General features: G+C 45.0%; 1 protein-coding gene across 6 annotated transcripts in view; it reads right to left on the bottom strand.

Annotated features, from left to right (window-relative positions):
* LAMA2 (laminin subunit alpha 2) overlaps positions 1 to 16,673 on the bottom strand; it is a 1,447,346-nt gene that overhangs the window by 334,512 nt on the left and 1,096,161 nt on the right. For all 6 annotated transcript variants that reach the window (XM_073676060.1, XM_073676058.1, XM_073676059.1 and 3 more), the window contains one exon: positions 3,678 to 3,776. In XM_073676060.1, coding sequence (XP_073532161.1) covers positions 3,678 to 3,776 — 99 coding nt within the window. The remainder of the gene's footprint in view (positions 1 to 3,677; positions 3,777 to 16,673) is intronic.

The following is a 16,673-nucleotide window of genomic DNA, read 5'->3' as shown; positions in this document are numbered from 1 at the left end:
TCCTCTTTCCCTTCTTTCCTTCTGACTTATGCAGTAGTTGTGATTTCATACAAACAGTAATAACTGTTTTTCCAGAATGGCTAATGGTTCCAGCTAACAATGCACTAAGCCCATTGGGGTTTTTTTTTAAGGCCACTTTGACCTATTGAATCAACCATTAATCTAGTAAAATAATGGGTTTTGTGTTCCAGGTAACTCACCATTAGTTTTACTGTCCAAACTGACCTTTGTGGTTCCTGCTTCAGAAGTTCACCTAATTAATAATATTAACAGAAACTTTTTTTGGCTGATGTGAAAATATATTATCTAAGTGTCATTTCTATGAGATTTATTGCCAGGAGCTTTTTAAGACTCTCATACAGAAGATGCAGCATCGATGGCAGCTTCTGTTTGTATATTACATTGGTTTTTGCTCCCGTGACTTTTCACTTTGTTTACTTATTCTTTCTTGAGATGCTTCCTGATATTGAAAAGGATGTTCAGGAATTAGATGTTGGCAGGAGGGAAGTACATGATAGTATAGAATAACTCGAAGCCAAACTTTAAAACTCAGGTTAGGTAAAAGTTAAAATTAATCTAAGACCTCTCAGATGCAGGGAAAGTATTCACAAAGGTCTGTCAATCTAGAGCACTCTTCTGCCAAGTCAAAACTCCGGAGAGCTGCTCGAGCTGTCCCTGTGCCTACAGAACTGACATGAAGGGAAGATGTTAATTTATCTGTCTCTCACTCCACATGGATAAAAAGGATAGAGTCTTCAACATTTGGATCTGGGTACACAGGTAAACATATCGTACTGTTTTTTTTGCATTACAATACTTCATACTAGTTTATGGGTAGAGGATTTCAGTAAATATTGCCAAGGTTTACACATGGTTTTCAGTCAATGACTGGTTATCACTTTCCAATGAGCAACCCCCACTAATTGCTAAAATTGATTGGCGAAAGATCTCAGCCAAATGTAGATACAGACGATTGGATCAACAGAAAGTCTTTGAGCCCCTCTCCAATAGTCAAGGAAAGCAATGTCTTTTAGTACCTGGAGCCCCACTGATTAAAATTTGACATTCAATGTTTATAAAAAGTCTACACACTTCTGATAAAATGCCAGGTTCTTGCCATGTAAAAAAATCATACCAAGTAGAATCACATCAGAACTTTTTCCACCTTTAATATAACCAATAATCTGTACAATTCTAATAAAAAACAAACTGAAATCTTTTTGGGTAGGAAAAAAATAACTAAAATAATATGGTTGCTTAAATAGGCACACCTTTAAATTATTGCCTTGTTGAAATACCATTTGAATTTTTGACAGCATTCAGTCTTTTTGGGGTAGGAGTCTATCAGAATGGCACATCTAGAATTGGCAATGTTTATCCACTTTTTCCTTCAGTGACGCTCCAATCTGTCAGATTGTGAGGACATCTCCTGTGTACATTCCTCTTCAGGTCACCCACTGATTTTCAATTTGATTAAAGTCTAGACTGACTGGGCCATTCCAAACCTTTGTACTTTTTCTGGCAAAGTAATTATTTTGTTGATTTGGAGTTATGCTTAGGATCATTGTTGTGCTGAAAGTTGAAATTCCTCTTCATCTCCAGCATTTTAGCAGAGGTTTTGATGTAAAATTGACTGATATTTGGAACTGTTCATAATTTCACCCACCTTGAATAAAACCGAAGTTCCAGCTGTGGAAAATCAGACTCAAAGAACAAATGCTGCCTCTGCTATACTTCACTGTGGGTATGGTGTTCCTTTGGTGATGCGCAGTGTTGGCTATACACCAAACATATCTTTTGCAATTATGACTAAAAAGTTCATCTTCGTCCTCATCAAATTATAACAAGTTTTCCCGATGATTTTGGCAGACTTGATGTAGATTTTGTCAAAAACGTAGCCAGGCTTGGATGTTTTTCTTTGTAAGAAAAAGCTTTCATCTTACCATCCTACTACTCAGGCCACACATGATAAATACAGGAGGATATTGTCACATTCTTTACACAACCAATACTTGCCAGAAATTCCTGCAACTCCTCTAATGTTGCAGTAAGAATCTTGGCAGCCTCCTGAGACCAATTTTCTTCTTGTCTTTTCATCATTTTTTGAAAAACGTCCAATTCTAGATAATGTTATCGTTGTGAAAAATTTAAGCCACTTCTTGAGTACCATCTTCATAGTGTCCCATGATACATCTAGTGCTTTGGAAATTTTTCTGACTGCTAACTTTCAACAATAAAATCACTTGACTGTGTTGTAAGCTATTTACGGACTATGTATTTTTCTGTAAAATGCAACTAAGAAAATGTCAGCAAAATCCTACTTGAAAAGCTAAACTTTTTATGGGGTTAATAAGAATCACTTTCAATGATGACAGCTATGCACTGACTACTATTTAATATACCTTTAAATGTGATTGGCTAATCCTGAAAACAACTAAATCTCCAATTATAAGAGGCTGTTCACACTTAAGCATTCACATTATTTCAGATTTATTATTTTTATTTCTCCCTCAAAATGATTTCAGTTTGTTTCTCAATGGATTTATACAGATTATGGGTAACATTAAAGGTGGAAAAAGTTCTGAAATGATTCTTCTTGGTATGATTTTCTACATGACAACACCTTTTCATTTAACAGGAGTGTGTAGACTTTTCGTATCCAATGTACAGTATCTCTGGAAAGTAAAAATTTCGGACATGTCTCTATGACGTCAAAAGTTTTTGTTAAAGTTCATTTAAACTATAAAGGTAAATAACCTAGACATTTATGTATTCACAGAAGTGCAAAGAAACGTTGACCAGCATTCAAATAGAAGGAAATATGGTAACACGCTGTTGGTTCAGAAAAAAACCTTTTTTGCATTTTTCCCTTCTATATGGATGCTGGTCAAATTTTTTTAAGCACTTCTGGACATCCTTTCTAAGAGAATCTGGGCTGTTGGACCATTGCATACTGGGCAAGGCTATTTTTTCCTGCTCTACTTGTGATTTCTTGCACTCTCTTTTGTATGTGCACAGGATGTGCTATAAATGTCTGATAGATGGGGCTCCATCTCCATCTGGTACAGAAAAGTTTGTGCAAGGGGTGATAAAGTAACTAAAGTCCAGTTCATCTAGGAAGTCAAGGATGATCAATTACATTTGACTGCAAACCGATTAATAATATAAAATAAGCTACGTTATATATATAAACAGTAAATATATAGATAAACAGTATTATTAAATATGTTAAACATATAAATGTATATATATATATATATATATTTATTTATTTATTTAACATTTAATAATACTGTTTATCTTCACATCTATTTTCTACATAGTTTTGTCCAGCAAGATTTTAATTAATAGATTATTCCATATTAGAGGGCACAAATGATAGCTGATGGAATATAATAATGTTATTCTATAAGTGTAAGGTGGATAAAAGAAGTAGTAAAGAACAGCATGACAGATCTGTAAATGGATGACAGATGAATAGATGTGTACGCATTTCGAGCAGGTAATGCAAAGCAAGTAGAACCATAAAAACAAGCACTGCATGCAGAATACGTGAAAAATTTTACTAGATATCAGATTTTTGTTCAAGGCTTTACATAAGTAAATCACAGAATGCATGCTGTCATTGCATGTAGCATGAACTCTCAATTGCTTAGTGGTATTTTATGTATTCTTACCCTGTTCAGTAGCTCATCTATCTCAATGACAAGAGTATCGTGGTTGTTTTGTGCCAGCTGGAGCAGTCTTTCAGGCGCTCGTTGAGGTGACAGTAAATGCTGAAAAGTTATTAAGACACATTTCAGTACTGCAGGCACTTTCAACTGTGTGCACACAGAGCATCTTTATTTTGGCGCAATTCATCAATTCCACAGTGTTATGACAGCCCTGCTATATGTTCATAATAAATGTTTATTCACTTGCAAGGAAATGCATAGAGTGGTTTCAACATGCATTTAGATATCTTGCAATTATCATTAGTCATGTATATCACAGCAGCCTAAACACACGGGGCTTCTTGGTTAGCTTCTTCAAAATGAGCTGCTGTATTCAGACAAGAAGAATTACTAGCAGTCTGTTACCTTTAGATTGAGAGACTTTAAACACATCCTTCCACCAAAATAAAAATATAACACGTTTATAGCTCTTATATTTTTTAATAAAAATGTACCAGTAATAAAAAATTGAGCAGAGAAGGGACACAAAATGTAGTATTTGGCAGTGGCCTCTAAACAATATACAGAACGGTGCTCTGCTACATAAATAATGCTTACATCCAGCCATGACAGCTGTGTGGGACACGCACAGGATCTCATAAATATGGGACCGCCATGGAATATCATATATATGGGACCCCCACGGGATCTAATATCTATGACCCATCGCAGAGAAAAGTCATAAATATCTAAGTCCAGGATAAACTCTTTAAAATAGTGACGCCAAAAGAATATTTTATCCTATATGCAAATTGCCTCTTCAGAGAAAAAGAGGACTTGTACTCTATAGCGCCACCTATTGGAAGCAGCAATCCTACAAGTCACAATTAACCCTTTAACGAGTCGTGCAATATGACTTAGGATAAAGTCCACAAGGAGAAACGTTACCTATTTTATCCTAGACATTAAAAATATGTCTGTGTATAATATAGAAAAATGACAAAAGTAAATGTTTGCCAGTATGGATAGTTGATTAAATTTAAGCTGTCAATAAGAAAATCCCTAAAAATATCTCCTCCTTGGTTGTTATTTTGCTATGGTCATGGGGAGCGTTCCATGAGACACTTGGCTTCTTGTTGAGGGCTTCTTTAATCATTTTTGTCAAATGTAGATGCATTTTTAATATATCAAAACTTTTTTGAAAGAAGATTTGCACATTTCATTAACTCTTCCATGATAAATAGCTTTTGACAATCATTTATCCTCCTGGTGTCAGCTAAGCTTTTAAAATCCATTTATATAGGAAGGAAACTGACCTAGTGTTATAAATTGTTTCACCCAGGGGACAAGTGCCTTAATGCCAGCTTGTAATCTTGATTGCACACGCAGCTTCATGTCATTAATACTCATACTTGGCTCAGTAGCCTCGCAGATATTTGTTTGTGGTTCGGCTCAGCGCAAGTTACTGCTGTCAGCAAGATATTTTGCCAAGGAGACACAGTCACAATCATGAGGACCAGGAATCGAATCAATAGACTGTTATCAGCCCAAAGATATAGCAGCAATTAGCAGGCTGTAGAAATGTGAAAGGTGTTTATTTACTGCCAGTGAAACGTGTAGAAAGCAATGTAAGAAGTATACATTAAACGTAAATGCAAGGGGAATACATTTTATTTAGTTATTTTCTATGTGTGTTACAAAGCATACTTATTAAATAGTTTTTTTGAACAATAGGATTTATTCACACAGCTGTACTATGAACTTGTGTTCAACAAACTTGTATTACAGTGCACTTAGACTGCTATATCTGCCCATCTAGAGGCTTACTGCCTTGGAGTTAACATACAGGACCATTCAGGCTTAAAATATCATGCAGATTAGATACATATTGCAGTATCTTAAAGGGTTGTCAGCATTCAGACTTCTCTCCATTATTACCCTTCCATCACCCTGAGCTAAGTGCATGTGGTGTCTGTTCTAGGTGTACTGAGTGCATGTATTGTGTTTGTTGCTGCTCAACTGAGTGTATGCTGTGTCTGTTGTAGATGGGCTAAGTGTGTGTTGTTTCTGTTGTTGCTGAGGTGAGTATGTGTTGTGTCTGTTGTAACTGTGCTGAGTTGAGTGTGTGTTGTGCCTGTTGTAGCTGAGCTAAGTGTGTATTGTGTCTGTTGTAGCTGAGCTGAGTCTGTATTGTGTCTGTGGCACCCCAGGGGTCTGGTTTCCACAGTAACAGCAATGTTATGTCTGAGAGCAGGTGGGAGGTCTCTTGGTCAGGAATCCTATGCATGCCACACCTCCTGCCCAGTCCTGGGAGGGGAAGAACTTCCCCTATATAAACCTGGGGCTGAGGCAGGGTTAGGAAGTTCAGAGGGAGAGTGCAGCCAGGAGGGCTGACAGGGAGCTGTGGCTCCGGCTGGGCCCAGCTCCAGGGCCAGGCCTGAAGCAGCTATGGGAAGAAACAACAGGAGCTCTGTGGGAGCAGTGTTACAAGGAGTCAGGGGCTGGCAGCTGCAGAGCTCGCCCTGACTGAGAAGATTTCTTACCGGACCCGGAGTCCGAGGCTGTGGGGACTAACTCCTACCCAGCAGCAGAATCCGTCAGGCAGGGGATTTCAGGTCCTCTGGCCAAGAAGCCCGAAGGCACGGTCACACGCATGGGACCAGCACCGCCGTCATGGAGCGGAAGCTACTAGAAGGCCCCGAGTCACCGGCCATACGGGTGAGCACCACACGGTACACTCAGGGACGTGGGCTACTTATACCGCCTCTAGCAAGGTAGCCAGAAGAGTACAGTTAGTTTGGGAGGCCTACAACTCCGCCTGGCCAGGGGAGATCCCATCTGCTCAAGGACTGACCAGGCCCCAATCGCTAGCCAGTACTCCGGGAGGGTCTATCTTTGTCACCAGTAAAGACCCTGAACTACACCGCATCGTCTCTGAGAGGTTCCTGCTACCCCCATCATCCACGTCGGCTGCCCTGAGGCCATACCCCTCCCGTTGGGGGTTATACCATCTACGCTGCACTATCCTACCACCGGCCTCAGCGGTCTGCCCTGCAGCGGCAGCTCCATAGCTGCATTCAACGGGTGGCATAGTCGTCCTACATCTACTGCTAATCATCGCCGCTCAGTTTGACTCCCTGGGCACGGACCGGGTCACCGCCACGAGACTACAACCCTCAAGAGATCCGGCTCCGGGTAAGCTTCCGCGTGCGCAACGCAGCGCGACACAGGCCCAGGGGCGCGTCATGTCAGTTGTAGCTGAACTGAGTTTGTGTGGTGTCTGTTGTAGCTGATCTGATTTGAGTGTGTATTACGTCTGTTGCAGCTGAGCTGAGTCTGTTTTGTGTCAGTTGTAGCTGAACTGAGTGTGTGTTGTTTCTGTTGGAGTTGAGCTGAGTATGTGTTGTGTCTGTTGTAACTGTGCTGAGTTGAGTGTGTGTTGTGTCTGTTGTAGCTGAGCTGAGTCTGTGTTGTAGCTGAGCTAAGTGTGTGTTGTGTCTGCTGTAGCTGAGCTGAATGTATGTTGTGACTGTTGTAGCTGATCTGATTAAAGTGTGTGTCGTGTCTGTTGCAGCTGAGCTAAGTTTGTTTTGTGTCTGTTGTAGCTGAACTGAGTGTGTTGTGTCAGTTGTAACTGAGCAGAATGTGTTGCGTTTGTTGTAGCTGAGTTGTGTTTGTTGCAGAGCTGTGCGTTTGTGTATGTAGATCTGTAACAACACAGTAATCATAGCCAGAATGGCAGATTCAGCTGTGAAGAGAGAGCAAATGCCTGCTGAGGATTATAGAGAATACAACTTGGATGCAGGTGACTCGGGGCCTTCTAGTAGCTTCCGCTCCATGACGGCGGTGCTGGTCCCATGCGTGTGACCGTGCCTTCGGGCTTCTTGGCCAGAGGACCTGAAATCCCCTGCCTGACGGATTCTGCTGCTGGGTAGGAGTTAGTCCCCACAGCCTCGGACTCCGGGTCCGGTAAGAAATCTTCTCAGTCAGGGCGAGCTCTGCAGCTGCCAGCCCCTGACTCCTTGTAACACTGCTCCCACAGAGCTCCTGTTGTTTCTTCCCATAGCTGATGAAAGCCGGCCGGTGGGTGCAGCTCTCTGGCGCCCCCTTACCTCTCAGGTCAGTCAAGGTACTGCACCTAGAGAAAGTAGTGCCAGGTAGCTGCAACCAGCGCAGGGAACACGGTAGTGTGTTATCCCTTCAACGTCACTACACAGCACAACTCGCTAGCGCCCTCTTAGCCTCAGGTCAGTCAAGGAACTGCACCTAGGATAAGCGGTCGCCAGAGAGACTGTCCTGTAACCTACTGGGTATCGGGGCCCTCTGTAGTGAGGGCGGTATATATATCTTCCTTGGCCGCGCCAGGAATATATATATCTGAACCTCCGACCGTCACTACCAGCCTTCCCCAATCCCCAGTTGGTATGCTGCCACCAGTCCCTATTTTAGATATACGCCCAGTCCGTGAATGGGCCTATATCGGGTCAGGAACCAACCCTGGGTAGCGTTTTTGGCTTGAGCCGAGCTCACACGGACGTGCGTTCGTTATGCAGAATAAAAGGCAGGCCCACAATTACTTGAGGTAATTGATTATAATAATACACTAGATACACGATATACAACTAAATATACACAGGTATAAGGTCAGGCTAAACTATACAACAATGGAATACAACACACAGAATCACCACAGCATATCAGTTACCGGTTTCTTGATTTTCTTGTGACGCAGGGAGAGGATTCTGCGATCGCAGGCACGGTTCTTTGTTACAGGCTGAGGCCTACCACCGCATGGTCAAACTGCTCCTCCCCTTGGTGGCCTCAGCTGGTGCTCAGATGTTCAGCACACCACTCTTGGGTCAAGACTGACTTGTCTCTTGTCTGTCCTGCTATCTTACCTGCCCCGTCCCGCCCACTGCTGGTGAGGTCAGCTGGCTCAGTCTCCACCCTCAGGTCTAACTTCGACCAGAAGCCCAAATTCTATGGAACCCAATAACTTCTTCTGGGATGGTCTCATGATACCCCCAGGGGTTCCCATGGATTCGGGCCGCCGTAACCGACCTTTTGATATCAATTATGATACCATACGGTCCTCAGGAATGGCTCCGCGCTATATCTTGGCTTCCAGAGCACGTACAAACGTCTACCGCGGAGGCTTGTGTGCGCAATGGCTCCGGGACGCCGTGATATTTTTTTATTGGCCCATCCCACGCAACATGCGTGTACTATTCATGTTTCTATATCTTATGCCTCCATGCTTGTGACAGACAAAGAAACTAGTCCTATGGGACAAATGGTCAGGTACAGATAGACGAAGCACCCCCCCCTGCTGGCTGTGTTTCCTCTCGAAGTCTTTGAAGCTCCTAGCATTCAAGTGTTAAGTAGGCTTCTTATCTTACAGGAGCCTGGATGGGGGGAAACTATCTAGTTGACGTTTTAACAGAAGGTCCCAAGGGTGGGGGCTGCTGAAGTGTGGCCATCCCTGGATATGATTTATCATTACCAAGATGGCGGCTACGGGTTCATCACACCGGCCATACGGGTGAGCACCACACGGTACACTCAGGGACGTGGGCTACTTATACCGCCTCTAGCAAGGTAGCCAGAAGAGTACAGTTAGTTTGGGAGGCCTACAACTCCGCCTGGCCAGGGGAGATCCCATCTGCTCAAGGACTGACCAGGCCCCAATCGCTAGCCAGTACTCCGGGAGGGTCTATCTTTGTCACCAGTAAAGACCCTGAACTACACCGCATCGTCTCTGAGAGGTTCCTGCTACCCCCATCATCCACGTCGGCTGCCCTGAGGCCATACCCCTCCCGTTGGGGGTTATACCATCTACGCTGCACTATCCTACCACCGGCCTCAGCGGTCTGCCCTGCAGCGGCAGCTCCATAGCTGCATTCAACGGGTGGCATAGTCGTCCTACATCTACTGCTAATCATCGCCGCTCAGTTTGACTCCCTGGGCACGGACCGGGTCACCGCCACGAGACTACAACCCTCAAGAGATCCGGCTCCGGGTAAGCTTCCGCGTGCGCAACGCAGCGCGACACAGGCCCAGGGGCGCGTCATGTCAGTTGTAGCTGAACTGAGTTTGTGTGGTGTCTGTTGTAGCTGATCTGATTTGAGTGTGTATTACGTCTGTTGCAGCTGAGCTGAGTCTGTTTTGTGTCAGTTGTAGCTGAACTGAGTGTGTGTTGTTTCTGTTGGAGTTGAGCTGAGTATGTGTTGTGTCTGTTGTAACTGTGCTGAGTTGAGTGTGTGTTGTGTCTGTTGTAGCTGAGCTGAGTCTGTGTTGTAGCTGAGCTAAGTGTGTGTTGTGTCTGCTGTAGCTGAGCTGAATGTATGTTGTGACTGTTGTAGCTGATCTGATTAAAGTGTGTGTCGTGTCTGTTGCAGCTGAGCTAAGTTTGTTTTGTGTCTGTTGTAGCTGAACTGAGTGTGTTGTGTCAGTTGTAACTGAGCAGAATGTGTTGCGTTTGTTGTAGCTGAGTTGTGTTTGTTGCAGAGCTGTGCGTTTGTGTATGTAGATCTGTAACAACACAGTAATCATAGCCAGAATGGCAGATTCAGCTGTGAAGAGAGAGCAAATGCCTGCTGAGGATTATAGAGAATACAACTTGGATGCAATGGTGGAATGGAGTAAAATGGGCATAGTACACCTTAACATTATTTGTACTATTTTACAGATGACGCATCACAGGCAATAGAGAGGCAGAGCCTGTAGAAAGATGAGAATCCATGAAGTGATGAGTTATGGATGTGGGGGCTATCAGTAGCTGTAGTTTAAAAGGACTACATGGAAATTAATTAAAAAAAATCACAGTTTACGGTAAATAGGCTCTAAGCAATATTTGTAATAGTGCATTTTTAATAATTTCTAGTCATTTTTGCCAAAATGGGAAACCCCTTTAAGTCTGAACAGGTAATCAGTTGACCATTTCATTTTATGGAAATATTCTGCTAATAATCTTTAGTTAAGAATAAATATCCAATACTCGCATAGACTTAAAGAAATGGCTACATTTCTCTTAGCATCATTAAAAATTGATAGTATTGATAGTCTATTGATACAGGTAGACAAAAGTCATCATTATCATGTAAAACTACTCTAGATAAATAACATTAATAGACTACCTTCTTGTGGTCTGTCCTTTATTACTTCTCAGGACAAACCCAATAATTGCCTAATACTAGATTTAATAGTGCTGTGTCCAACTTTGTCTATATATTCTTGAGAAACATTTACATAGGGTCAAAGCTCAAAGCATTGCAACTGATAACATGTAAAGAGTCACACTATGAACATTTTTGGCCTCATACTTATAAATATATCACTTTACATGAATAGTTTTGTGGTAAAGCCATTGTCCAATCATAACCTTAAAAATGATACCTAGTCAATAAATATAGAGGATGATTATCAACTAATTATTTAGATTACTTATATTTATCTTACTTATTTCGATTATTTATCAGATCTTGTCGTGTGACTGTGTTTTTGTTCTGCTCCATTAAAGTGAACCTGTCAGCACGATTTTGTAATGTAAAGTAAAGATATGGCTGTAATGGCGCTGTAAGTTCTTGTGCACATGATCGATTTTGTCGTACGAGTGCTACCCGTGGTTTTCATTGAAAAATATTGGACCACACTCGGATGACATCAGAATGTGGTCTGATTTTCATGGACTGACAGAATGGAGAAGGTGGGAAACTTTTTTTTTCCTATCCCTATTTGAGAAAAACTGATGTCACTCTGATGCCACTCTGACCAAAGTCTGATCAGAGTAACCAGACCATTTTTCTTGGATGTGGAGAAAATGATCATGTGACCCCACCCAAATACTGATTCAATTGATTCCTTTGATGAAGAAATCCTCTTTGTTCTTTTTTTAATCACCAATCAAACTTTTCTACTGATTAGATTTCTGTGCACAGGGGCCGGACTGTACATTGGGTCTTCTCCTCCCTGTCTGTGATTCCCCAGCCCCTCCGCTGGCCTTTGATCTGTGAATGACCTTTCACTGCTGAGATTTCAAACAAAGCAACCAGGACATTCACAGCCCGGAGGCAGGCGGAGGGGCCGATAATCACAGGCAGGGAGAAGACCCAGGGTACAGTCCGGCCCCTGAGCACCAAAATCTAATGAGCAGAAAACTTCAAATGGTGATTAAAGAAGAACAACATAGTGGATTTCTTCATCAAAGGAATCAATTTATTATGTATTACAGTGCCATTACAGCCACGTCTTTACATTATCCAATCATGCTGACAGGTTCTCTTTAAGACCTTGTTCACAAATGTATGAAAAAGCAACCATTTTGTACAGATGAAACAAATGTTTTTTCACATGTATAGTGTTTCTGTAAGTCATTCATAAAATAATAGAGTGCCTAATAGAGAAGAGCGAAACTTTTGAAATTTGAATATGACAACTTTTGCCAAATTTTCCCCCAAAATTAGATTTGTGGCAAATAAATTTGGGTGAATTTCAATACTGGAAAGCTTTTTCGGAATTACTTGGAAAATACACATGGGGAAAGGAGAGAGAGAAATCAGATGACATTAAGAGCTTACACTTTACAGGCGAGAGAGAGAAAAAGAGAGAGGATCCCTCTGTTCATAAGAGCTTACACTCTTCAGGAGAGTTTACCTAGTGACTCTGGATATTAAAAAAAGATTCTACTGTACAAACTGTGCGCCGCTGATCTTAGATGGCTCAGGTACTGACCACCACTGTACAAGGTATGATAATCTATAACATATAATAGCTGATTAAACACTAATGTCCAGAAAATAGTGATTAAACACTCTTTGATAATGAATAAATCAACACAGTTCTGAATCTCAATACACAGTTCAGAAACAAAGAAGAAAAATGAAAATAAGAATAAAAAATCAAATCTTTATTAATAGAATTTAAAACATATGATAATTCATAAAACACAGGGAACCATTTAACCCCTCCACATATAGACTTCACAAAAAGCACAATTTAAAGAGCTATGGCTCCAATTGTCAACAGTATAACCAGAAGTAATAGTATACCTTGAACAACAAATTATCACATATATATTCTCTGTACAGCTTTAACCTTTTGTCAAAATTGAAACTATTTAAAGTCTAAAAGAAAAAGACACATAGTAAAGGGTCTAAGCCAACCTTTGTACCATGGGGAGGCCAGAAATAAAGTGCATAGTGCAACAAATGGTCAAGAAAATCCCACAGCTCCCTAACAATAGTAATTCTTCCCTATCAGAGCAGTGAAGTAGTAAAAAAGCTGATCTAAGTAAAGTGCATAGTGCGCATGGACAGAGTTCAGAGGCTTAAGAAAACAGCACAGTGGCAAAGACTGGTGGTACTTACTATATGCTGGCTAGTCTATATGTGTGACTACTGTGTGGGATTCTGGTTATTGGAGCCATAGCTCTTTAAATTGTGCTTTTTATGAAGTCTATATTTGGGTGGGTTAAATGGTTCCCTGTGTTTTATGAATTATCATGTTTTAAATTCTATTAATAAAGATTTCATTTTTTATGCTTATTTTCATTTCTCTTCTTTGTTTCTCAACTGTGTATTGAGATTCAGAACTGCGTTGATTTATAACATATAATAGCTGCAGGAAATTATGGGAAGGAACCTTTATCAACGGAAAATAACATTAGCCCGTTATCTGATGCAGTGTGGGAAATGGTGCAGGGCAAAGGGTTTTTTTCTTTTTTTTTTTGAACAGCGATTTGAATCTTAAAATCTTCAAATTTGCATGTGTAGCACCCTGAGGATTCGGCTGCTACAGGGGTATTGCACCTCACTCCAGAGGTGTGGTATTCCACTCCCGGGTAAGGATGGAGTGTGGAACTGAGCTCAGTAGGCTGCATGCACTACATGCATCCCATTTCCGGGGGACAGAACTACGGTACTCCCACCAGTATATGTGCAGGTACGACAGCGTCTGTCCCTGGCTGGGGTGGAGGTGGGTGGAACATCCCAGTAGTGTAGGGGCAGATAGGGGGAGTAGTCTGGGTAAAGCTAGGAGCTCATTGGGTGCTAGTCACCTGGGCTCACACATAGAGGGAGTATATATGGTGGGCACCATCTTAGGACAGGGTCTTTTTAGCCTGAGGAGCAGAGCAGAGGAGCTCAGCCAGGAGGGCTGACAGGGAGCTGTGGCTCCGGCTGGGCCCAGCTCCAGAGCCAAGCCTGCAGAGGGAGAGAGGAGAAAAGAAGGACCCAGAGAGAAATACAAGAAGGGAACCCCAAGACCCCAGAATAAAGACAAAAGGGTGAAGGGTTGGCAGACACGGGTACCGGATCCCAAGCTGGCAGAGGCCAAAACAAACCTTAGCCAGGAACCGGAGGTCGTGGGCAGGATCTGCCACGACCCTCACCAAATCCACCAGAATGGCACACCGAGCATAGGGTCAGGGAAGCCAGGGAAGGTTCAACCAACAAGAGACCCGAGGGAGCCGGACACAGGTGGATCCCTGGTGGGAACGGCCAGAGAGAGAGAGAGAGTCAGAAGGGAGCTCAGGACCACGCTCCGGAATCGCCTGGGGGTTAGCCGAGTCCAGGACCTGGTGGACGCAGCACGGCTCGGGTGGTCACTCAAGGCCAGAGTGACCAAAAGAACACCAGTAAGTAAAAACCCTGAACTGCATCTCCTGACTCTGAGTCTTCTTTCTGCATCATCACAACCCCCATCATCCACACCTGCTGCCCTGAGGCCATACCCCTTCCGTTGGGGGTTATACCATCACTGCTGCACATATACCACCGGCCTCAGCGGACTGCTCTGCAGCGGCGGCGTCAAAGCCGCACTCAACGGGTGGCGTAGTCGACAATCAAGTTAACATCTACTGCCATAGACTGCCACTTAGTTTGACACCCTGGGCACGGACCGGGTCACCGCCACAAGGACTACTACCCCTATCCAGATCCGGCTCCGGGTATCCCCTGAACATGGCCCAGGGGGCGCGTCAACTTTTGGCGTAGTCGGCAGGATCACGTGCCCGCAACCATCGGGTACTGCGTGCCTGAAGAAAAGTTCGCATTTACCTCAAAAAGAAGTCTCCCGCCGGTTCCGGAGGGTCCCCGCCATCGGACGCCATCTCGGATCGGTTCCCGCCATTTGCCCGTCATCTGCAGTCTTTTCCCGCCATCTGCAGTGTTTCCCGCCACTGGGAAGCGGTTCCCGCCATCTGAGAAGATTTCCCGCCCTGGCAGAGCGGACGCCATTATGGGCGTGCCAGAGGGTGGTAAGAGACGACCTCCCATCGTGGGCCAGGACCAAGAATGGCGCCAAAAACGAAGACCGCCCCCACCAGCAGAGGCTGCGATGCTAGCGATGTCCATCAGTGTGAGAGAACTGCCCCTGGAGCTGTCAATCACCAAGTTGCCCCAGGACCGCCCTCAATGGGGGCGGAGAGGGAACAAAAGAGAGAAGATGGGAGCAGCTTGGAGAAGTCTGGAGGAGCCGTACCCGGAGATGGAGGGAGAGGCAGGCAGCACCGACCCTGTGGTCAGGAGCCTGATGCAAGCAACCACTCCACAAGACCTGGTGGAGATCCTGGCACAGCTCCCCCGAGACCGGGAGTGTGCACAGACCGCGCTGGAGGGCCTCGCACGGAGGATGGCCCAGGTGCAGCGAGAAACGCTGACGGAATGGAGCAGGGAGATGGCCCAGCAGGCTGGAACCCGCCAGCGGAGCACACCACCCGCAACGAGGAGCACGCCTGCCCCTGAAGAGGATGCAGAAGGGACGGAGGCCGGAGACGACGCTGCAGAGGGAGCTGAAGAGACGGAGGCAAGTAAAGGGGACGTTACTACCCCGAGCCCAGCCACCGTAAGCCTACCCCCGCTCCCCGTCGCAGAGCCCGAAGTCCCACTGATCATGCCCGTTGCCGCACCGCTACCGCTCCAGACTAGGCCCCAAGCAGGAGCCGCGACCACGCCCCCTGTGATGTCACGCGCCTCAACCCTGAGCGCGGCCAAGCAGGAGACGCCACCGGCCTGGTCGCAAGGCCGAGTGCCCCCGGGCGCCGCCGTCTTCACGGTGCCCTTCACCTTCAGGGTGCCCCAGGCCTGGTCGCAAGGCCTGGTGAACCCGGGCGCCGCTACCACCACCGCGCCCTCAACCTCCACAGTGCCGCACCTGGGTGAAGATTTGTTAGCCCAGCATATTTGCCCGGATGGGCAGCCCTTTGAGTGGTCACCGGAGTACTACCATCCCCGACTCCGGAAAGAAAGACCCCTGGATGAGCCCCTGATCCCGGCTCCGGCGCCCGCCAAGATCACCCCACTCTCGCTGGAGGAAGCGCAGTTTGCGTGGGACGCCACTGGAGGAGACCTCATCGGGTTCACTCAAGAGACCCGGGCGGCCGCAGCCCAGCGAGCAGAGTGCTGCCGGCAGCAATTAGAGGTTTTCGACCGGGAACGACGAGAGAGGCGGGTCCGCGAGGAGCGGCTGCAAGTGAGGAGTGCAGAACAGAAGAGCCGGACCCGACGGAACCCCTGTGCAGCCCACGGTCCCCGTGCCACCGGGACTGTAATCAAATTCCAACTGCAGCACGGTTGGGACTTCATCAGAGATCATCACACCCCCGGCGACGTCTTCGTGACCAGAAGAGATGTCGAGTCCCACCTACCGGAGGGACACAGAGGTCGTGATCTTTACCTGGGTGATGAGGTCACCTTCACCCGGCACCAATGTGCCAAAGGACCCTATGCCCTTCATGTACACCGACTGACAGAGAAAGAGCTGAGGTGTCAGGAGGAGCAAGAGGACCCGGACGGGTCTGAAAGGTACACGGAGGAAGGAGTAGGAGGACGTCGCTACTGATGTACAGTAGGAGCACTGTAAATAGTTACCCGGGAAGGTACAATAACTGTTACCATTATAGTCCCCGTTGGGACCAGTGAACTGTTCCAGTGTGTCCCATCTCCCCACAGGCTGAGGACTGTGAGCAGCCATCCCTTTTTCCCCACTGGCCGAGGACTGAGAGCGGCCACCTCCCCTTGTATA

This window comes from Phyllobates terribilis, unplaced genomic scaffold (assembly GCF_046119375.1).
Source record: "Phyllobates terribilis strain yellow unplaced genomic scaffold, ASM4611937v1 Scaffold_3__8_contigs__length_932513732, whole genome shotgun sequence".
In the NCBI taxonomy this organism is placed as follows: Eukaryota; Metazoa; Chordata; class Amphibia; order Anura; family Dendrobatidae; genus Phyllobates; species Phyllobates terribilis.
Note: the sequence above shows the minus strand (reverse complement) of the source record. Positions and strands in the feature narration are given on the sequence as shown.